The 24,648-nt window shown below is 36.7% G+C and overlaps 2 protein-coding genes and 2 long non-coding RNA genes across 6 annotated transcripts; 3 read left to right on the plus strand and 1 right to left on the minus strand.

Moving 5' to 3' along the window:
* The first annotated feature begins 6,761 nt into the window (after positions 1–6,761).
* Positions 6,762–9,957, plus strand: LOC126923288 (uncharacterized). The gene is made up of 2 exons (XR_007713102.1): positions 6,762–8,223; positions 8,304–9,957. It is a non-coding gene; the product is annotated as an uncharacterized LOC126923288 (long non-coding RNA).
* Positions 9,958–10,627: 670 nt separating this feature from the next.
* On the plus strand, positions 10,628–14,960 carry LOC126923276 (protein yellow-like). The gene has a single exon (XM_050736591.1). The coding sequence runs from the start codon at positions 11,006–11,008 to the stop codon at positions 12,293–12,295; it is 1,290 nt and encodes a 429-aa protein (XP_050592548.1). The 5' UTR covers positions 10,628–11,005; the 3' UTR covers positions 12,296–14,960.
* A 3,833-nt stretch (positions 14,961–18,793) lies between these two features.
* Positions 18,794–19,038, minus strand: LOC126923289 (uncharacterized). The gene is made up of 2 exons (XR_007713103.1): positions 18,901–19,038; positions 18,794–18,823 (listed from the first exon to the last, which is right to left on the minus strand). It is a non-coding gene; the product is annotated as an uncharacterized LOC126923289 (long non-coding RNA).
* Positions 19,039–19,102: 64 nt separating this feature from the next.
* Positions 19,103–24,574, plus strand: LOC126923272 (ubiquitin carboxyl-terminal hydrolase 22). 3 transcript variants are annotated; one of them, XM_050736582.1, is made up of 7 exons: positions 19,103–19,403; positions 19,528–20,141; positions 21,214–21,346; positions 21,440–21,655; positions 21,716–22,130; positions 22,207–22,773; positions 22,849–24,574. In XM_050736582.1, the coding sequence occupies exons 2-7, from the start codon at positions 20,022–20,024 to the stop codon at positions 22,904–22,906; spliced, it is 1,509 nt and encodes a 502-aa protein (XP_050592539.1). In that variant the 5' UTR covers positions 19,103–19,403; positions 19,528–20,021; the 3' UTR covers positions 22,907–24,574. The 3 variants fall into 3 exon arrangements, with proteins under 3 accessions (XP_050592539.1, XP_050592541.1, XP_050592542.1); XM_050736584.1 differs by having other exon boundaries at positions 19,288–19,399; XM_050736585.1 differs by having other exon boundaries at positions 19,344–19,415.
* The last annotated feature ends 74 nt before the right edge of the window (positions 24,575–24,648 follow it).

The following is a 24,648-nucleotide window of genomic DNA, read 5'->3' on the forward strand; positions in this document are numbered from 1 at the left end:
GTTGATGACTATCATTACAGCCTTTGCCGAAGAATTCCTAGAAGTTTATATTATGAATAGGATGTGAATAATAATATATCCTCCGAAGTTTCCTTTTCCGAATGCTACGATTCTTCTACGAATATCAGAGGAATCAATATTTCCAGCTTATTTTCACACATGACAATTTTCAAAGTAATTAATTTGCAATATTCATGATCATTTACCTTGTCCAATAACATTAAATGTTTTCTATTCATTGCTATTGTATTCCCGACTAATGATACATTACGAATAAATCAGGAGATATTCTGTGTTTTCACCTGATGAAAGAACCATTGACTTAAAATTATTGAATTTTACGTTTAGAGTGATGTAATGAGCATAAATGCTAGGTGCAAAAGCTTCTACTGTATAGCATGGTCCTAAATTAAAGCATTATGTGGCGGCACCGATTGATATCATGATACTCAGGGTCGATTCGCAACATATCCTTCTATGTTTTTGAATAGCGATTGAATCAAGGCTGAGTTACACTTTATGCAGTTCTAATTAAGATTTCGGTTCCTTATTGTACACTTTGAATTACTCTGTATTGGAGATCATTAAAATTGTCTGAACATTTGCTATTCTATTAAGAATAAAAAGGATAGCGTACCATGTAAAGAAACTTCTTTGTTGCGATCAATAGGAGCTGCTTTCTTAATATTTGTAAATGACGATCATTTGAGGGCTGTGGACATTTCTGGAAGCTCTGTTCTGATTCGCAACTCTTTCCGAGTGCAGTGTTTGGCGGTGCCTTCTTGATATATATGTATTCCACCACGACGAAATTGAAACTTAAAATTTGCATAATGAGCCAAAGAGGAAAGAATCGTAGAAGACTTCGATGGGAGAAATTCTTAGGAGGATTTTCTAGTAACAAGAGAACCGTTGCAGGAAATGAGAAATTGTAGTAACAAAAAAAGCAGTATGAAATAATAATTAAATACCAGTGGAATATCATAATAAGTGATGCGAATAAGAAATAAAATATTAACGATCAAGGAAAAGGAGCTTCAGTAATATAAAAATGCAAGATATAAAAACAGGAATTCCAGTAATAAAGAAATAGTAAGAATACTTGAAAAGGAGTTGCAGGAATGAGAAAGGAGTACAGAGATACCAAAGAAAATATTTCAACAATAAGGATTCATAGAAAGGATCGTTTGAAACAATAGGAAAGACAAGACAAGGACATAAACCTATAAATTAAATTAGACATTTTACTTAAGTACTGATGAAAATTACTAGAGTTTAGATTTACAAGAGATCGTACTTTGCTCCTTTGCGATATATACTCGACAGGAGAAACTAGATCAGACTGATCTCTGACTTTGACTGGAAGATGACTCATTGCTTACAGTTTTGTAATGGCGTTACGTAAAATGAAAATACATTACGTAATCCGTTTCTTCGCGCGTTCTGAGAGGGCGTACTTATGAAAATAATAGATTTTCTCCATGGGAAAGCCTCTATTCATGGATCAGCACGACACGACAAGAAGCAGACAATCGTTCCCTCCTTTCACGTCGAAACAAAGTCGCGACACACTTTCAATTGCCTCGTTATTAATTTCAATAAACACGATGTTTCATCAGCCACATCTTTATAGCGCAACGATGTGTATGATAATAAAAATGAAAGTTTCTCGCATGAAATCACTGGATTTTTCATACGGTTAATAAACTCTTGGATCCTTATCAAAACCTGTTGATACGATTTCCAAATAAGTCAGCGATGAAAATGAAATAAGGAGGAGGAGATGTTAGAATTTACTCGATGTAGCTTTGTAGGTTTAAAATGAAGGATGTTGCGCAAGATAGAGCATCGTTGTGATATGACGTGAACCATTACATTCAAGACAGATGGTTTCTTTGAAGCAAACTAGTCAGCTTTAGTCTTCAAGGTCTTGGCTACCTTGATCACCGGACCATTTTTCTACGTGACCATGTTGATGTTTTTAATCGTAGAAATTTTTTCTTGCAACCAACAACACACGTATTATCTCGCCAAGAAACAACACGTTCGTGTTTCTGCTTATTGCGTAAAAGCACCAAGCTGTTCCCTTATACAGCAACGACGCCGCAACGACTGTTGCAGCGAAAATACACTATATCATGGTAGAGCGACCTCCTTTAAAATGCACTCGCGCAAAGCAAGGCTATGAGAGGATTTTTCTGCGTTCTTGTTTCTATCTTGTTTGATATCCAGAATTCCCGATATTCATGCGCAATTTTGTGTCGGCGACTTTCGGGTGATATTCCTGGAAGAGTGCCATAATTTTATGAGTGATTCTCTGCTTATAAAATAAGACAATATGGATGTATAATAATCGTATTATCTTAAGTTAAACACCTGAGGCTTTTAATACATTCAGGAATTATTTCTTTTATATATAGAAAGCTTAAAAACAATGCTTTTGAAATAAATAGAAAAGAAATTACTGCATTTATTACAGCCGTCAATGATTCTCTTTGAAAGTCCATTATTTCAAATAAACTACCATACCTTTCATCTTGTTCCTGTAATCGAGGGTTGAAAATGGATTTTTGGGCATGAAATCGGTTACGAATATGGATTGAAATATTATTACCAATTCATTCGACGTTGGTACGTTCTCCTCGTCACTCGGTTGAAATGAAATCTATTGCTGAATTGCCAGGAGCAGTAGGCAGGATAGAAAACTCTGAAGAAAGAAATAGAACGCCGGGGGTTTTGAATGGAGGAACTGAGTTTGTAATCGCAGAGAACAGAGGGGCCGGGGGATCTAGCCAGAATAGTATGACATTGGGGTAGGAAAATAAAGGGAGAACCGTTGGTCGTTATGGTAACCGTCGATTTACGATTTCATCTGACCGACAGCATGCTGACTAGAATAGGTGACCTACTGCTCCCCAGAAAATGTGTTTTGGGTACTATGTAGACTCCCTTACGTACCAAGTACTTCAATTTCCTACTCTTTCATTAAGTTATCTTGATTAATAGGTACGTTGATTTCAACTTCGTTGAACCTTCTGTCAACTTTAAGTTAATACAGTGTCCGATACAGAAATACATTTCAGGGAATAGCAATTAAGTTTCATTATGTACGTCATCCAAATGATAAATATTCTATTACAGTCACTAAGATTTTATTCCATTTCGTTGAAAATTTCGTTTATCAGAACACGTTCTCCTGGGACGAATTCTAAATTGGAACACCATTCGATTCCGAAGAAATGAAATTAACTACTAAGATTTCTTTATTCGTTTGCTGTTAATCAGGGCCACCGAGCTGTCTCGACATTGGAGTTCATTGAATATTTCCCGTGGATTGCGTAGTCTCCCACGAAACATCGCTCAATTTAATTAAACGGTCTGCGTTCCCCGATGGAGCGTAAAAATCTCTGGAAGCGTCGAAACATTTCTCCCGCTTTGGGCTTCGAAGCGGTAATGATCCAATCGGAGAGTTAACACGTCCAATGTTTGCAGACGTGCTCGTTTATCGTATTATCACCAGCTAACTGGTTGGTAATTCTCGACTAGTATTTTTGTTACATGACGGAGAAACGAACGTTTCGATAATCAACTTCCTTCAAGGATAAAATAATAATACTGTATAAAGCTACATATAGCTTTAAGTTTTATAAGACACTGAGAAAAAAACCCGAGAGATCTCCTGATATGTTCACAGTAGATTAAAGATAATTTAGAACATAACCATCTGCGAAGAACTTCTATACAGAGAGTTAATACTCGTGATCGCTAATTGAGTGCGAAATGAGTTGAATTGTAAGTGAAAACGATGCTACCCGAAGGCATCCAACGTCCCAATTTTGCTTTCTTCTTTTCTAATCACGTTTGGACGTACCGTTCATCATCCATGGGAATAACAATTGCGAATCGAATGTCATGAAACTCTTTATCACATGTTCCCTGCATCGTCATTGTGCTAATTTTTCGTAACGCTCGCGCTAACAGTTTACTGCGAAACCTTCGCTTCACTTTTCGGGATGTGACACCACGACCTAAATTAGCATCCACATGGAATGTGGGAGATATGTTCAGCGCTCTTCTTCTGGCCGTAGAATCAAAAACTTTAACAGTGGAAATATATATCAATTTAGTCGAAAAGTCCAAGTATTCTTCTACTAAAATCTATAATGTTCATACTTTTATTATCTTAAGATATTATAGACATAGGTTGTAATTATAAATTATAAGACTTTTATAAGAATATAAGAGATGTATTGAGGAATTGAGGATGAGCGTGATTGAGGAATCGATATACTTTCATCGCTGTAAATTCTATAATGTTTGCGACGGAAGTCAGACGGTTGTTGCTTCGTCCCTTCATCTCTTTTAAACTAATGAAATTACCCACCTACGATAAAGAATAAAATCGACGCGAACTCGAACAGGTCTGCCAGCCTCCGGTCGATACTTGGAAGACATTTGAAAAGCTCAGCAGCTTGAAAACTCCGGAAGCACAATTCCAGCGTATTACTTTCAGTTCAGTACGAATCGTTGCCCTAGTGAAAATCACTGACCAACGATTTCACGGTTTTGACTGCTTAAAATCAAAGGTAATCCGATGTAAGCCTGAAAGCAAAGTTTGTGTCAAAGAGGGAACTTTTAACTCGATTAGATAATTATATGTACAGCATGATTACGAGGTACATTAACTTCGTCGTTTTCAATCACGTCTAACGTGAAAAATTTAATATTGCGTTTCATAAAGAAGAAAAATTACAATATATACTGATTATAAATTAAAGTCAATTCTTTCATTAAAATTGGTGAGTTGGAAACGATCGTGATGTGTGTAATTCTTGGATTACCACTTCTACCGATACCACGCGATGCCTACAGCTCATACAATATCCATTAGCTAAAGATAAAAGGTTGATCATCCAAAGTTCAGTCGATTTCAATCGAATATATTTCCTTCCCTTGGCCTGACTTATTGATAGGAGAGCTATCATTCCTTCGACCCACCTCTCTCTTCGCGTTTCTAATCCGTAAACCAGCTAGATTGCCTTCCTGCATTGATGGTGTTATTTTCATCCACAACGTACAGATATGAAGAGAACGAGAGAGAGAAAGAGAGAGAGAGAGAGAGAGAGAGAGAAGGAGAACGTTGGTTTTAGTAGGCCACTGGGAAACGGATGCGCAGGGCGCGGCCTTTGCCGATATACTAGTTCGCACATTTATGATCGTTAAATCAAAACTGACTTATTTCCAGCGTCACTTCTCATTTCTCCCGTTTATGGGCTTGCATACTAACTGTGGCAGAATCAGGTCCAATACCTGGACAATTTGTGGAATATTATTCATCGTCCTTGGAATCTGATTCCTGTGTTTCTAATATGAAATAAGGCGCAGTAGTGCTTTCGTCCAGCGGAGAGTTAGCACAGGAAGGTTGACTGAGGAACCGATATTGATCTGAGAAGTATTAAAGCGATCCTTGACAAGATAGGACTATGATGATTTCATTATTTACGTCCTTCATTTCAAGTTAAAAACGATTGTTATGGAAAGAGCGTAAGAGGATTGTGAAATAAAAATTTCATTGACAAGGAAAGGTATTCTGTCAGCGGATTTTAACAGGGTGAATTGTCCTGTTTCGAGCTCATCGAACTTTTAGTTTTGACATAGTGGGAGAGTCACAAGTTGAGTTGGAAAAGAATCGGTCGATTTGCGACGAACGAAAGGAGGAGGCGTCGGTGGAAAAGAAATGTCCAAATAAATGATAGGTTGTCGATTCTAGCAGCAAGTTACCAATGGACAGATTCGAATAATCTCTTGTCGATATCACGTATAGCAAAATTTGTCTTTATTGTGCCCGAGCAATTTATCTTCTGTTCGCATGCATGGCGCTGCATTAGCCATCTGCGCTGTTTACGATTTAAGCGTCGAACCTTTCATGTAACTTTATTTCTAGCGCGTTGCATAAGACCATTTGTCGATGCACTAGATCAAGTTCGAATTTTTATTACATTCCTTTCTTATGATTATTATTTCCTTCTTACGATCCTCGCAGAAAAAACTTATCGTTTCATTGATGCGACTTGAAGTGAAAGCTCGTCCCGACGAAGGCTGCAGTTGATTGTGACCGTGAATATTTCGTGCCTGGAATTAGCAAAGAGATGAGTAAAGAGGATATGAAACGAGCAATGAGTAAGAGGAATTAACGAATTGTGGGACACACCGTGTCACTACGATTCGATGGAAAAACAAAGCGAGTGTGGCCAGTTAATGATAATAAAAATGAAAGAATAAAGTGGGCCGTGACACAGAATTTTCAACCGCGAATGCGACCAACGTTTCACAGATGATGTAAAACTGCGTCGGCATAAAAGAACGACAAGGACGTTGATTATATTATTTTCAAGCCTACGGACGTTACTATTGAGCATATCTCTTCACGGTTAATTAGCGTAGTCAATTTGCGGTGTTGTTCAACGATCGAGATATACGTATTAACATATCATATCTGGTAATTTTCCAGAAAGTTCCTATTACTTGGTATACCAGTATAAAGTGCTATAAGTTCGTCACGTATCCACTATATAAAAAATCATCAAGTTAACTACACGCATATCGATATTCTCGAGACGTTAATTTACAACTTCCAGAGAGACGATAAAAACGTTGGAAAAGGTTGCATCACAAAGTGACTCATAGTGATTCACTTTATATATTTCTGTAATGACTGGTACCAGTCGATATATGATAACATCGATTTTACGTACCTCAGGAACACAGTATACGAAGAAAGAAAATTGATGTAACTGTGGATACCACGGATGCAAAAGGGTCACGAGATCGTGACGTTTTGGTGAAAGGTTCATGCGTTAAATTCACGGACGCATCGATTAAGATCTAAGTACCACGGCCACAGATCTCGAGAGAGGGACCTACGAAAGTTTTGTGGTTTGCATCTTTCGAAGGTTACAGAGATGCAATATTTACTCTAAGATGAAGACAGACGTTGTGAAACACGTCGGAAGGAAAATAACACGACGATTCTTAGCGCGTCTCCACTTGTTATTTAGATTCCTCGGATGTCTTGGAGAAGAATTATCGTTTCGCAATGTGCTAATCATTGACACAAGCAGGAAAACGGAAAAATTTCGATCTGAAAAAAAGTATGTATTTCTCACTATATTCTAAATATTCATAACGATAATCCTATTCATCGAAGGAACCGTTAACTGCTAAGTAAACAGCGAACGTGCCATTATAATGGCTATCTAATAAACAGGAACTCGATTATACGTAATACTTAGGAAGGGATGAGCGTTAATTAAAATAACATTCTTGCACGTCCGTTAAATGCTTCTAAGCGCTGAAAATGGCGCAGTACCCGCTGGTCAACTGCAGGTAAATGATATCAGCAATATTAATAAGTTACCAATTAGCATAAATCTGTAATTCTGACCCTCTACTTGGTCTAGTTGTCTGCATGTCAATGTAACGTCCGGTTACCTGAGACACATTTGATTCTTCCCAATCATTATTTCTCCCTTTGATTAACGTTTCAATATTGCAATTTGAAATGAGTATCACGTAAGACTGCGTTCGGTTATACCTGTAATATTTGCAAATATTTGTACATTAGAATACTTAGTGGAGTGAGAATAATGTTATCGCTAAGACACTAATAAGCAAGTCGAGCTATGCAAATTCGAAACGTAAAACAGAAAGCGAACGTAACAAGCAAATAATACATACTTTGGAAATTGTTCTTAGTCTTTGATATTTAAACTAGTACTTTGAAGAAATTTTCAACGGTCAAAGTAAAAATAGTCTTCTGCAATATTCGTCAAAGCGGCTATGTACTATTAGTCTCGTTTCGAGCTGGGATCAATGGACGATGAAACGAAAAAAATTACTGATCGCTGGGCATGTCGACGTCGTTGAAATAACGAGCACGCCAATAATATCTAGTTCGCTGGTGGCTCGTGAAAGATTATTTCGTTTACCTTGGATAGTTGCCTAGAAAATAAACTGTATAGTGAATCAAAATATGTTGGAATGTAATGCAAATAAGATCATGATATATTTCGCAGTAATAATCCAACATGACCTATTCCAACAATGTTTACCTGAATCAGATATGCTATACGGAAGACTTGGAATATTAAAAATATTTAGAAGCGTTTTATGTCAAACAGAGTCTTAGAGTAATATAATTCTGTGATTGTGAAACTTTCCTTGGTAACCATCTGACGTCTGATCAATAACATTCCTGTGATGACTCGCATTAATGAATTATATAGTATATTATATAATTGCAGAAACATGTCGAGCATCTCAAGTCTCTATAACGGATGGAAACAATGAATAAGAATAATCCTACGGACGTCTGGAAGTATCTGGATGGCCACGATGTTAAAATGGCCAACACCTATTACAGATATACTACCAGTGCACACGCACTTTATTACTGTTATAACATTACGTTATACACATTACATGATCATTCGTCGACAGTTATGCCTCGCTCGTCATCGTTCTCTAGTGCTCAATAAAACTCTTCTCCATGGATTATTGTTACAGGTGACCTTCGAAATTCTTCTAATATATATTTGCTCTCTTACGGATCAGAGTCTTCCTTCCTCGAAGTTACAGTAATCTAATTCCTTCGCAACTTTAATTGTAAAAATAATTCTAGCTCGATGTAACGTTTAACCGACGGTTCTCTTTCCCCGATCATTCTCCGCTTCGTCATACTTGTAACATAAAACATAAGTTAGAAAGATATTGGCTTCGTGATAGACGATTCTTGTCGCGAGCTGCACACGTGTTCACGAATTCTATGTTCTTGATGAATTTTTATAAATACTTGAACGATTGCCAAACTATTATTCTACTCCTTTCACGCGCCGTTTCACCTTCAAAAATACGATACGCATCATCCATTCATGGACTCGTAAAATCGTCCATCAAACACCGGTAACCGGTATTTTTAACAATTTCATCAAGCCACCAATGATTGAATATTTTTTTTTAGCTCTAATCATGGTGCCTGCTCAAGCGTATTAGAGAAAATGTAATTAGTATCCAACCATACATTGTGTTTTCCATTGAATACATCATTGAGTAGAAAATTTTGGATTTGTGTGGAATATTAGGAAATAGATTAAACTCAATCAATTTGAAATAATTAACTTGATGGATTCTGTTTCCTAAGGAACTGCGGAGGAATTTGACGATAAAGTGTCTTAGACCATAGGATAGTTATTGATCGTAATCGTTATCCAATGCATTCATTAATATATTCCATTTGATCAAGATCAATAGATCATGCACCAAGGAAATTAATCTGCATGCGATTACTTGGACAACACTATCGATGAAATATTAACACTATGACCAATATTTCCGATTGACGTCTGGTTTGAGATAGATAACACTGATCGTAAAGTACACTGTAACAGAAGCATAAATTTCTTTTATTATTGTCCTTCATTTACTTACGATGAATTGTAAATTCTATCCAACTCTTTTTTTTTTTTTATCACGTTCCCCTTTGACAAAATGACCTACCTTTACTAAGAAAAAAAAAAAAAAAAAACAAGTCCAACGGGATTGCGAGCAACGCAGTTGTACAAGGGTGCGATTCGAAGAAATAACCGTTGAATCGATTTTTTGGGATCATCCTGGGCAAGATAAAGCAGAGCATAACAGCCTTTTCTAAGCTCACCCTTTTCAGCGTTTCCTTTTCAAGCGGATCCGGCTTTACAACTCTGAACCGAGTACCATTTTATTCTCAACCGTCTTTCGTTTAGCGTAACAATGAACGTACGCGGTAACTATCGTAGGATACTAAGAAGAGTATTGACTTAATTACCAGCTGGAAATTGATTGAGAATCACCGGCCAATAAATTGTGAATGAATAAATAAAGAAGAAAATAATAAATTATATTTTCAACAAGATTCTAAGAACAGACTAATGGCTCTCTTTCTTTCCCCGATCTAATTGTGAAATATGCTTTTCGATATATTCAAAGTAGAATCGTTTATAATATTTTTTACTGGATATTGACACCGAGCGCAGTACAAAAAGCATGTGATCTGTTTTCAATGTCAAGATGAAGATAAATAATGTAAACAAATGTAGATTGGATATAGCTATTTTAAGGATAATAGAGCTTCAAAGGTCAATTAGAATAATGATTCTGCAAATATGAAGCATAATTTTGTATTATCTGAGAAATGACGTACATGAAACTGATTTTATGACTCGTAACCAGATAGATACTGAGCAACAAATTAATATTGTCATCGGCAGTTTGGTGAATCATTGTAAACGTGCAACGCAATTAATTGTTTCGATCAATAAAAAAATTAACTTAAGGTACAATACGAACGACGTTCGCAATGACGAATACTGATTCAAATCAGGAATGTTAACAATGCATCCTCGGCACGGTTAAGTAGCCGAGCTACGTTTTGCGTGGAAATTATGGTGGGGATACCTTGCTGGGTGTTCCTGTTGCACATACAATATCCACATGCATCCCTATCCACGTACGATCACACGTGTAGTGTGTACACGTGCATAGATGATCTTAGTGTGTAAATACAACGACGTCGGGTGGGGAGACGACGCCTCTCTAAGCGACGCTCCGCGTCTTCGTCAGTCAAACCGCGATCGTCTCCGCGTGATGGGCCATAGTTCAGAACGCTTAGTAGAATAGGTAGCAATGGTTGGTGGACAGTGTTGAATCAGTTAGTTGACAAAAGCAGGCCAGCCAACACAGTTGGTACGCACGGAATATTCTTCACACCGTTCCGTCGACGAGAATAGACGCTCTTCCGGATCTCTGGCGACACTTGCCGGACCACGAACACTCTTGTTCCGGGTATCAGTTTTCAACTGGTTCGTCCACTGGTCTTTGTCTCTTTCTGCCACGTGATTGGACTGGAAAAAAAAGTGAGAGCATACGGTGATAGATCGTAGAACGTAAAGTGATCGAATAAAGTGTAAAAAAAATGAAGAGCTCAGCGTTTTTGCTGCTCCTTGTTACCATGACCACGTGTCATGAACCATTCCAAGTGGTCTTCCAATGGAACACGATCGACGTGATATGGCCGTCAGAAGAGAAACAAAACTATGCGATTGAACACGGTGATTACATTCCAGCTAACAATTTCATAGCTGGTATCAAATTTTGGAAGGGTAAAATGTATCTGACGGTACCAAGGTGGAAAAACGGGGTACCAGTGACGTTGGGAGTCACTTCTGCAACCGTGGTGAACGGCAATACCGCCCCTAAACTGGAAGCTTTCCCTAACTGGGACATGCAGGAAATTGGAGACTGCAATGCTTTCCAGTTGGTCCAAAGTATGGAGATCGATCCAAAAGGACGTATGTGGGTACTTGATTCTGGGAAGATGTCACCTCTCTCTGTAGAAGTGAAAATCACCTGCCCACCAAGGCTGGTGATCCTGGATCTCGAGAACAACGGTGAGATTTTACGAACCTACGAGTTCCCTCCACAAGTGGCTCGTCACGGTACAGCCCACCTGAATGACATTGTCTTGGATCACGAGGATGGTGGCATGGCGTATATCACAGACAGTGATCGCGAAGATCCAGGCATAATCGTCTACTCCCTCAGTAACAATACTTCGTGGAAGGTCAGGCATGATTCTATGAAAGCTAAACCCGAAGCAGTACGATTCATGGTCTCTAAGAATCTCATTAATATGCCTATATCCGTCGATGGGATTGCTCTGTCTCCGGCAAGTGTTGAAGACAGACAAGTATACTATTCACCACTGTCTTCCTTCCATTTGTACTCTATACCAACATCGGTGTTGAAGAGCAACCTAAGCAACGTAGATGAGTACGTTAAGGAATTGGGAAAGAAAATTTCTCAAACCGATGGAATGATGATGTCAGCCAAGGGAGCGTTGTACTTTGGACTGCTGGCTGACGATGCTGTAGCTATGTGGGACACTAAACAGTCGTTCACTACTGGCCAAAGGGTGATCTCCAGAGATCATGAAAGAATGCAGTGGCCGGATACATTTGCGTTCGATGAGAATGGTAACTTTTACTGTGTCACCAATTCCTTTCAAAATATACTGACCAATCGAGTAAACACCAGCGTGCCGAACTATCGAATAGTCAGAGCGAAAACTGCAGTCAAGAGTTATCAGTATTTGGAGGACGGAACCGCACCGGAGCAGCCGGAGATACCCACTTCAGTTGCAAACAGGATTAGTCTCGCCGTTGCTAGCGTATCAACCATTCTGCTTGCTTTCGCCGTAGTGTAGTAACATCTTTCTCCCTTATTTGTTCCCCCGTTCTTTTTTCTTCGAATACAGTCGGGTATACCAAAGACATTCGTTTTATCCTTTCAGTTAAGTAATGCACAGATGCCCCGTCCAGTGTTTTTGGTGACCATGAACATTTAGAGTAATGATCGTAGGTGGTTTGGAGTCATGATAAAAAGGACAGAGACCTAAGATTACTTGATCATTCGGGATTGCCATAAGTACTTGCTCATTTTTCTTGTTTTTCTCATTACCTTCATATTTTAATTCCATAGGTACTTGTATTTGAAGTATCTCTCTTTTTAAATATATCTGGAAAAATTATTATTCCAGAAGAAGAAATGGCCTTAAATGATCAATTAATTTTGGATGAAACAAAAGATTTAATTCTCAACTATGTATCATTCGCGATGGGACTTGTAAATCGGTGTTGTCGAAACGAAGCTTAAGAATCCTTCTAACCAACGAATAATTGGATCATAAGATCAAACTGCCTGTTTACATAAAAATCTTGTAAAACGTTTTGTAGTGGCTATCCAAAGTATTGACATGCCATTTGGTATAGAGTGTACATTTTAATCAATTAAGATACAAATACATTAAATTATACATTTATAATTTTTATATGATTACTAAAATATTTATTTATTTACATATAATATGATACTATAAAAATCAAGTGCGAAATTGGATAAAAAAACATCTCATTGGAAAATAAGGCTATGTGCAAATACTTTTTGTAGTCACTGTAGAATTAGTAGATTTTACAAGTTTCAAGGCCATCGAGAAAGTCAATGTCACTGTTGATTACAATTGCTATTTTTGAAATTTTCATCAAGCAAAATTGATTTCCTGCAATTCAATTACCAACAAGCGTTTTTGCATTGTGGCCTCTGTTGCGAAGAAGAGTAACAAATCTATTTTCTTTCCAACGTCGGCAACGACTTAATATTCTTACTTTTTTTATACAATATGTTATAGCAATCCTCTCAATGATAAAAAAAGAGGAAGAGAGAAGATGTTTTTCTAAATTTTTCAAAACGGGGATAACTCACTCGTGTTTCTCCTGCAAGAAGAGGAAGACATTAAATGAAAAACTGTAACTCCAAAGTAGCAGAACTTTCACTACATACAAACGTGATATATGTTAATGATTTTATCATTATTCGTTTTCTATCTTCATTAATTCAGCAGTTAATCGGGCCATTTAATTGAATTGCTGATCGTTAACTCGGGCCGCAATAGCCGAACAAAAAGAATTACATTTTTATATGGAGCGAAACTTTCGCCGCGACACCATCGTATTCACACATAATTGACCTCGAATTAACATCATCAATGGAGACTATTAAATCTGCCAGTGAAATTAAGACGCTTCCAGTCCGATTGCATGACTTCAAAGGGGAATTGGAAGAAGTTAGCCACGTTGCGCTTGTAGGGTGTCGTGCACAGTGTTGAAAGGAAGATGAGGCATTTGTCAAGACCACGATGAAAGCCATTATCGATGAAAGTTCCGGCCATCGAAGACGTCCCTTGAAAAAGAACGAAATATCAACGAGCATGAGTTTAATGGGATCATAGCTCAGCGAGATAGAAATGACAACTCGGGAACGAACAGTAGGGCAACGATAATGAATGATCTTTTCTAGTTCAAGAAATCGATCCTCTGTAACGCGATACCAATAACATTCCACGCCTTGGGTTTTGATTGTAAGTCTCAAAGCGAATTGTGATCTAATACGACGTGTATTACATTTATAATTTCTATTTTTCTTAACTAAATTGTTGCTGAAACAGTTGTGAAGCATATTTTGATTTTCAGACTAAACATCTTGACAGTCCATACTGCTTCATTTAATTAGAGCATCGTCAATGCGTACAATCGTTAAAAAGGGCATTCGACCATACAAAAAGTTAAATATTTAGTCAAATATTTGTCGATCCTCTAATTACTTCAATCAGTTTGCGAATACAAAAGTATTAATCCTATTTAGACATATATGGACACAGAGGATTCATTTCAAGGGAAACAACCATTGATTATCATATTACCTTGTGTTAGTAACACGACGATAACTGCTACTAATTGTATATCTGTTATTTATATCCGTGACATAATCGTTTTAGTTACGACAAAATTATGTACGATGGATTCTCGTATGATCTTATGTAATAGAGATGTCTATTTTTTTTATCATTTTCTTCTTTTTTTTTTCTTTTTCATTAGTCGATCACGGAAATGGAAGAGAGTCGAAGATCAATGAATTTATTATAGTACTTTAATCTCATCGCCTTATGAATCGAACTGTGAATACGTATACTATATATAAATGTATGTATGTATGTATAATTAGTGTGTACATTACACATGTAACATGTACGAGTAGCTTTAATACATATGGCCTTATTTGCGACGATGAATTGAAACTGTATACTACGTTCCGTTGGAAAATGTGACGTTATGACTCATTTGTCTGTAATCGTTGGTGAATGCAACTTTCCACCATTTCACGGCATATATTGCTTATAATTACTGCTCCTTTTCACGCCGTATAGATTCCAGTATTTTGTTGAAAATTCAGATTGATTCCTCCTTTGCACGAGTATCTTTAGCGCGTGAACCTGTGTACTATAAGTTAATGAATAAATAGAATATCCCGTCGAATCGTATACATATACTACTGATCACAAGTCTCGGACCATCTCCTTCATTATCACATTTTAAACACACAATAAAATAAACGACACTATAGAAAATGTCTGTCTATATTCAATATTTTTAAGCTTTTGTGCATTCTATAAAATGTTTCAAGAAGAATCTTTGCAAAATTGTATATATTTTAATATTTTAAGGCTGAATTTTTACAAAATGACTATCTATCAAATGATGGCCTCGAACTTTTGCTCAGTAGCTAGAGTTAGAGGCCGACTATTAAACAGATACAAAACCAGTGTGAAATGAATCGTCTATACGGCATAGTACGCTTTTGAGATCCACGTTTTCACGTGAATTTATTAATGAAAAAGAGAAAAAGAGAATATCCAATCTATCGGTGAGTATCATCGATTTAAAGTCCAACATGGTCTTTCGAAAAAAAGAAACTCGAAGACGTTCGGCAAAGGAGCATCGCGCTAATCTCACTTTCAACCTCTCTTCCCACAATTGTTTCTTCTTTCAGCACGCAGCGTCCCAGTTTTGCGGCAAAGTGAACCGCACGCACATTATTACATGCCACGAACGGAGTCGGGATCTAGCCCTGAACCACGAGTCAACGAACGCCTAGGGAGAGGCTCAGAAGATTACAAAACTGCGCTGAGAATACTCGTTGCACCTGAGATTAATCGCTTTAATCTGCTCGAATCATCGGGAGCACCTGTTTTTAGCTCCTTTCCGCGGATCGCATCTATTTTTCAATCAGCCTAAATCAGTCCAAGACGGAGATCACGATGACTATAAGGAACAAAAGTTTCAGCAATTTACAAGTTGTTGATGATGACCTTTATCTTTTCTAAAACATGGAAAAACAAATTCATATATTTAAAGTTACGTGGAAAATTTTAATGAGATATCATTATTAATTCTTATGTTTTGTATTTATGTTTATGATATTTTTGAAATGTATGTAAAATAGAGGTTGGAGGTAATACTAGTAGAAAATCTATAGAATGAATCATGAAAGGAACGTAAAAATACCGAATAGGTGGCTTTGAAAAGATGTCACGACATTCAATTGCGTTTACAACAAATGATGTCATCGCACTATGAAAAGAATATTAAGTGTCTTTCGACTCGTAGACAGAGTTCGATGTTCAAAGTTGTTGACGATGGTTTCCATTCGCTCATCGGATGATTAAGTGCTAACCGAGATGTTCAGAAAGACTGGTCGACGAAAAATTTGGCTAAAATTAAAAGCATTAGGTACCGCGCCATACCGACTACCCATATTTAAATGTCGATCATACATTCCCTCCTCGCCAGCTACAGCAGTTAAACCATTAAATTGAATCAAACAATTCTGAATGATGGACGAATATCGCACATTAAGAACTCAAGAAATATTGTATATTTAACAAGTGATCGAAGAATTCAAACAAACGTTGTCTTCGTTTGTTTAAAAAGCCACGCTTATAAAACATATCCGATGGGGCTATACGCTTATCATGGTGTTGTTCTTGGACAAGTAATCGGTAACCAGTATTGAACGATATTAGAAAATATTATAAAAGATTTGTTAACGATCGTAAGGTTTCGATGATCGACCAGTCTTCCGGAATTTTAATCAAGAGCCGCCTTTTAACTGCGTAAACGGGTGTCGACAGTACACGGCAAGGTTCCATCGTATAGTAGATTGTAGATTTATAAGTATGCTTTCTATTACGAGAGAAGCTGGATTGAAGTTTCGTTTTGTTTCGTCGAGGGTCTCGCTCAGTTGAGCCCGATTACAGCTGACTTTCAGGCTGGAACGCTTTACGTGTGATTGTAGAATCGTTTCCTGTTTAGTCCATTCTCTTAAACCTACAAAGGAAAAGTTCACATTAGATAATCAGTAGCATGATGACAATTACTTTGACGATAATGCTCGGCTAAATGATTTTCGAGAAACGAAACGGAATGGAACAAAAGTACGTTAATTACATTATTTCGACGTCGTTCTACATATTAGTAAATCTCTGTATACTAAGAAGATTAATATATTTTCTATAGCTATAATGATAGTTCTTTAATAAATGATACGAGTAATAATTCTACGTGAAAACGCAGAAGAACGAAATTGTTTCGCACGAATTTTGAAAATTCGTGGAATGTGTATACGGTGGCATTTATAGCAGAAAATGCTATTTTTACCAATGGAAACAATGATTGTTTCTATCCGGGTCATGGATTTTTTCAAAATCACATGAGAGATTCGCGTGGAGGAATTTCATCTTTCACGTGGAATTGATCATTTTTGATGGAACACCCTATACATTATGTAGAATAGCGGTACAGATTCAAATAGAAAATGCATTGCCATTCATATCGATAATGATTTTATTACTGTGTGTTTTAGAAGAATGTAGTACTGCTATTGTATAGTGTTTATGTAAATTATGCCTTATTAATAAAGAGATAGATGTTAACAGTAGTTATTTTCAGCCACTCTCCATTATGCGTTATATACTTAACTCATAAATAATTTATGAATAAATACCTCATCATATTTTTGCTGCCTCTTCTTATAATAGTATTTCTAAGCTCTATTTTTAGCTGTTAATTATAATAAAGTTCCATTTATGTCAATGTCTCAGGAAATAAAAAACCCTAGGAAATATGTCTGATGCATCAGCAATAAAATTTCAAATGAAATTATGACGTAAACGAAATTTTGGACATATAGATGATGCTACATCATAAGGTATTGCATCGCTTTTGTTACTCTTAGCTTAAAACTGAAGTTATATTTGATATATACCTGACTGATTACACATTAGTCTAAATAAACAAATATGAATATATATATACAGTACATATGTACTTAAAAATATAGAACAATTTCAAACTTCAGTTCTGTTCTGTCGAACGAGCGCTAGTTGTTTTCTAAGTATCTTAATAGATGACTCTGAGTATTCTGTTTTATCTGACTTGGTACAGTCGATAATAACAGATTCAATTTGTAAAATCGGATTAATGAAATCTTCAATAGTTCACGAAAACATACATATAAGCATAGATAAATATAGAAAAAAATAGAATAAATAAATACCTAGTACTAAACTGATTTATTTATTATGCAAAACTTCTTCTAAAAATTCTAACACGTTACTCTAGTGACATGTATAGTGATAAATTTTGTAAAAAAACATGATACAAAATCGTTATATACATATGTATTGAAATGAAATTATATCCTTTGAAGAAGTAATCACAAGAGTGTATAGAATCATTGATCCTTGTTGAGGTTAGGAGATTAGAATCTAATCGGAATCTAATCTGATTGATACACCATCGTTGATAGACAATGAAGCTGTAGAATAGCATTAAATCTGGATGGCTCACGCAACGAAGGAATTATCAGTTAGCGGTCTTGCTTTTGCGAGCTACCGGGAATGCGATTCCAAAGGGATGTATGTATGTAATGTATGTATACCATGCGCAGCTGTTACTTTAGGGTAAGAGGGGTTAGGAAAGCAGAGACTTCAGGGACGTATACAGTTACTTGCAGTCCTTTGAAAAAGAATTACAAGAACACAAAAGGATTTCCTACAAATCCTGATTCTCATATAAATATTTAAATTAAATTAAATTTAAGAAATATGCGAAGTTTAAGAAAAACATAGCAGGAAAAGGTGATTTTACAATTTTTTCTAGACTCCATTTTTTTATTTATCTTGATGAAAATATGAATTTGTATAAATATCCTACTTATAAATAAAATCGTACCTTTTATAAACTTTAAGGTTTAGCAAGCGTCTGTTATCGAAAATACTGAATAGAATTCTATACAACTCTCATCTAAATGTCATCCAAATGTTTATATATATTATTATCTACAATAAAAAATACATAATGGATTTGCACGATATTCGTTTACTTACATCTAGTATATATTTACTTCATTTATTACCAAATCTCTGCACATCAATTTCTGCTTTGTGAAACATGTAACGAAAACAGTTGTTTAAACTTGCGAATGATTCAATTTGAAAAAGGAGATGCTAATAGCCAATCACGAATTACTACGTAAATCTACATGAACCGTTTCTTGGCAGAAGTCTGTTATTCCGATATCCGACCGTTCTTGATTTCGATTCTCGAAATCACGTGCGATCCACCAATTACATACTGCGTTATAAATCAGCCAACCTCATCACGAAATCTCATTCGACATCCCCATAAATTTCCGATTTAACCTTTAACAAATATTTGTAACACATTCCATTTCCTCGTGATTCCCTTATTAAATATTAGTAAATGACAGAAAAATTAAAGAACCCGTGGCACCCAGAAGAAGCTCGTCCCTGACAACGTTCTATGACTGGCGGTGGGGGTAAAGAGGGGCTGGCTTGTACCGGCGGCGCCTGCAGTGACCGGCTGGTGTCTGTGAGCACCCGGGTGTCAAAAACGTGGGTACGGAGATTCGTAAGATTCTAAGTGTTACTTTTTCTATAAAAAAGAGTCTCAACGTTTCAATATCAGTGATTCGCCTGTTTTTCGGTATTATAAAGAATTATCGTGTTTATTTCGATTTCAGTCGTTGGCACGCGTTTGTATCTTGATCCCTGACTCTGCTCTTCTCCTGGGCCGTCTGCCTCTAGCAGGATCAGGGGACAGATCGGTGTCGTAGTGTGACAGCGATCGACTGGCTACGATACTGCTACACGAGCAACCCTTGCGCTCTTTTTTTCCAAGGCTCACGCGGTTTTCCATGTCAACGACACGCGCGCTCCTGCCAAGGCCAGCGTGCTACGCCCCGCACAGAGTAGGCTCCGTCGTCTTCGTCGTCATCGTCGTCGCCGCTGCTGCTGCTGCCGTCAATCGACAGCTCCACGTAGTTCTGCCCGTCCTCGACGGCCTGCTGCTGTCTGCTGCGCCGCGTCAGTGGTTAGACTTCTTTAGTTCATCGTCGTGGTCGCCGTCCCGGTGGTGGTTAGTTTGGAAAAAGGCCGGCGAACTAGCGAGTTTTTGTACGCTTATCACCAGGGTGAAGAAAAGGAGACACTGCAGCGTCGCTCACGCCAGCCTGAGATGAGCGACCATGGCTGCATACACTTGAATAATTTCAAAGCAGCCAAGGGTATCCAGCCATACAAAGTGATACACTCCTATTTTGTGACCAGCACGTCGACCGAGGCACGCGTAAGAAAGGTGCGACTATCTTTTTCTTACGTGATTCGTGGTCAAGGTTCTGTCTTTGTTTTTCTTACTCTCTTTCTGTCTTTCGTTTTCACCTATGCTTTCTATGTTCTGTAATGTTTCTCATCTGTTTCTCATTTTCCATCATGCAGCGTTAATTTATAGTTTGTTTATTTGATACGTGATCAAAAAATGACGTGGAAAATGAGAAATTAGTGGGACCTTTACGATGTTGCGAGGAACGACAGCGTTCTCTTTCTTTGTCGTTTACAATGCCACTCGCGATCTTAAGTCATGGACTATGCAAATTCTAAACAGAGTGACAACCCAATGTGCAAATCGGTGCATATTGTTTTTATTGAACTTCGGAAACGATGTTTCTATTTTCAAGTATTTGCGGATATGGGATGTCTGTTTACCAATTTGATCTGTTATTATAACTTTTGTTTGAAAATTATTCTTCGTTTTCCATTTTGAGTATATCACTTTTTATTTGTTCCTTGTTATTCAACTTATCAAGTATATAATAATAATTATTTGAAAATTCCTTTCTTCTTTTCTTTCTTTCTCTTCCCTTTAAATAATCTTTTATTATTATTTTTTATAAGACAGTTTTGTACTTCAAAGCGAAGTAGTTTGTTTGGAAAATGATTGTCAATTTAAAGTAATTTTTGGAAAAATAGTGTATTAGAAAAACTAAATGAAATTCTTTGTATAAGTTTGTGTAAACGAAGATAGAAGACGTAGTATTTGTATTATATGGACGGTTTCTGTGAAGATGGATTTAAAAATGGCCGCCGTATAGAATTACTCTGTCGGTATAAAGCTCTAGCACATTTGCTACTCACGTAAAGTAACGGTATATAGATTTATGATTGTACTGGTACCGTAGGGTCAATGAATATTTGCATCGGCTTCTAGCTCGATGTAATCATAATGATGTTTTATTAAATAAACTTTAGCATCGTATCTGATATTTCTTTCCTGGAACAATACTTTTATCTAATCTGTATAAGAAGCTTGAGTAATATATTTATCATCTTTCTTGTCTGATACAATAAATAAATGATTTCTATATTTTTAGGCTGTTAGTTGTTTATGTCACACATGTAAGACATATAAAGATCGCCTACATTCTTGTCTTCATTGTATATTCTTTGGCTGCTATGTAAAAGGTCATATACAAGAACATGCAAAGACGAAAAAGCATTTTTTAGGTAATTATACATAGATTGTATAGGTAATTGTATATAGAATAGGGTAATCTGTTCAACAAATATTTTTATTATATATTTTACTTTATGTTACAGCTGTTGATCTTTGTTATGGAAATATCTTGTGCTTCCAATGTGGAGATTATGTATATGATAGAGAGCTATTAGCCGTTGCTAAAGCACAGTGGAGTGAATCTGCAAAGTCATTGAGCTTTGGAGAATTTTATAGATCATGGGAACCAACACAGATAGAGGCGGAATTATTGAGAAAACATCCACGCAGAAGGCGCGTGGTCGAAAATTCTACCATAGGTAAGATGTGCAAATATACATCAAATGTAACGTATATTAATTAATACTGTACGTTTGTAGGTTTAAGAGGACTTATAAATCTTGGAAGTACATGTTTCATGAACTGCATAGTACAAGCTCTCATACATACACCACTGTTGAGAGATTACTTTCTTGCTGACCGACATCACTGTCCACAGCCAACACGTTGCCTGGTCTGTGAAGTATCCCATCTTTTTCAGGAATTTTACTCGGGTAGCAAAGCACCGCTGACGCTTCATAAGCTTCTTCATTTGATCTGGACACATGCTAGACATTTAGCAGGTTATGAACAGCAGGATGCCCATGAATTCTTTATAGCCACGCTCGATGTTCTACATAGGCATTGTGAAGCAGCACCCATCTTAGTAAAAGATAATCCACATCACTGTAACTGTATCATTGATCAGATCTTTACTGGTGGACTTCAGAGTGATGTGGTTTGTCAGGCGTGCAAGTACGATCGAAATGCATAGTACGATTTTGATGTCTTGCATTGTGTAAGAATCTGTATTGATGTAATAACTTTTTAGTGGGGTGTCTACTACGATAGATCCATTTTGGGACATATCTTTGGATTTGGGTCCAGCGGCTAGCGCATCAGGTTCCGATAGTTCTGGTCCTCCTACCTCATTATTAGATTGTTTGGAAAGGTTCACGCGGGCTGAACACTTGGGATCTAGCGCAAAAATAAAGTGTAGCAATTGTCAGACGTATCAAGAGAGTACCAAGCAATTGACTATGAAGCAACTCCCTATCGTGGCCAGCTTTCATTTAAAAAGATTCGAGCACTCTAGTATACAGGACAAGAAGATCTGTACGTTCATCTCGTTTCCAGAACAATTAGATATGACTCCATTCATGTCGCATAGACGGAACGGCAACAACAACAGTGCAATGATAGATGGACTGCCAAAGAATGGGGAAGATATGGCGTTCAGCGACAATAGATATTCTCTATTCGCGGTAATAAATCATGAAGGATCTTTGGAGACTGGACATTACACTGCCTTCATACGGCAGCAGAGAGATCAATGGTTTAAATGTGATGATCATTTGATCACAAGAGCAAGGTTAAAAGACGTCTTGACTAGCGAAGGGTGAGTTCATGGCATTGGTTACAGTGCCATCAGTATCATTACCAAGGATCCAGTGAAAAAAGCTTTCCTTTTCAGGTATCTCCTTTTTTATCATAAACAAATTTTGGAGTATGGTCGAAACACCAAGGTGTAAAACTTTAGATTATATAATTAATTTATTTATCACGATGAATTATGAAAAATAGATTTAAGTTTTCTTTAGCATTTTAAAAAAGGGAACTTTATGAGCAGCTTATTCCCCTCTGGAAACTGCTTCATGTGTCCGACACATGCGAACTCGCTTATCGGTCGAGTGTGCATAATCTATGCGATGGGAAATAAGAATAGTGAAACAAAGGCCTCAAAAATGGAATTTCGAACTTTCGTTTGAAGTGGTGCCGTTAGGAAGTGGTTATGAATGGAGATACTTTCAATGAAATTAGAGAAGAGAATTTTGACGAATGATTATATTATTATGTTTTAGTCGCATGATTGAAAAATCAAGAATAAACTAGAAACTAATCACTGTTAAAGAAATAGTCAAAATCGGCGGGATGTCGCTCTGTTAACGTAGATATTTGTTATGTTAATCTTTAATTATCTACTTTCGAAATGCGAAAAATGTGAAAGAATTGTGTTCGTTCTATTATGTTCTATTTTCTCTTTCCACCGTTGTCTTAGTTGTGTTTGACGAAATCTAGGCTAGCGCACACGGTGATCGATTTCTCTATTCGTGTCCTAAAGTAACATAAGTGTAATTTTAAGATTAGCTCAATTTTTTTAAACGACCGATCGCATTTTTGTATATCGCTGACTGTTATTATATTCCTGTCCTGACACTTGTATACATGAGACACCAAGGATGGGTCACACGATTCGAGAGTATTCTAATTAATAAGTTTGATCTTTAGTAAAGATTAAATTAAGGAGCCACCATTTTATTCACATGATTCCTCGTGTAAGTCATCCCTTGGTGATTCAATTTTGTACAAACGAAATAACATATAGCAAGAAAGAGGGATAATATTATCCATATACAAGCGAATTACTTCGCACGACTGTGTATAATAAAACAAAAATCACTATTTGACAAATTTCTTTCTGGTTGGCCGTTTTTCTTTTTCTTAAGAACAAAAGATAGACTAATTTAGAACTTAATAAATTTCGAGCGAAAGAAAGAAACTGTTAAAAAGAATCGTGCATAGAGCTTTCAATAATATTATGTTAATTTCCTGGATGACAGACCCTGCAAAAAGTGCCAAGTGTTCATTGCACTTGTAGTTCATAATTGCGTGCTTATAGTTGTAGTAGTTCCCTATTTTGTGATGGATTTCTATTATTGTGTTCATTAATGAAATGTTTGATAATATTTCCACAAACACACGTAAACTAGAATAACTATTGATGACAATGTCCGAACATCATCCGTGGGATAAGATCGTAGACATATGCATATTGTATTGTGTCGATCTAATAATGATGTTTTACTCAAGAACAATTTACCTATATGTATGTACGTGACAAGAATATACGATATTCTGTTGAATTGTTAAGTCCGCAAAAGAGGTTTCAATGTGTAATTAAGTACGAAAACAACAAAATGCTTAACTTTATTTAATAAAGTACGGGGGAATGTATGAAGAAAAATGTAAAATTACATCATTGTATGTGTCGTAATAACTGCACTTGGGCGTCAACTCTCATGATGTATCATGACCAATAGTACTATACGTTTGGAAGTTCATATTGCGCGTGCAGTTCTAACATTTTGTATAAGGCTGAATTAAATGTATACAGAAATAAAGATATATTTCGTCGAAAACTTATTTCTTTTTTATTCGTTCCAACTTTTTCTAATTTGTATACACTACTGCGTGTTTCAATTAAAAGTTAAAC

The sequence above is a fragment of the Bombus affinis genome, chromosome 13 (genome assembly GCF_024516045.1).
Source record: "Bombus affinis isolate iyBomAffi1 chromosome 13, iyBomAffi1.2, whole genome shotgun sequence".
Lineage (NCBI taxonomy): Eukaryota > Metazoa > Arthropoda > Insecta > Hymenoptera > Apidae > Bombus > Bombus affinis.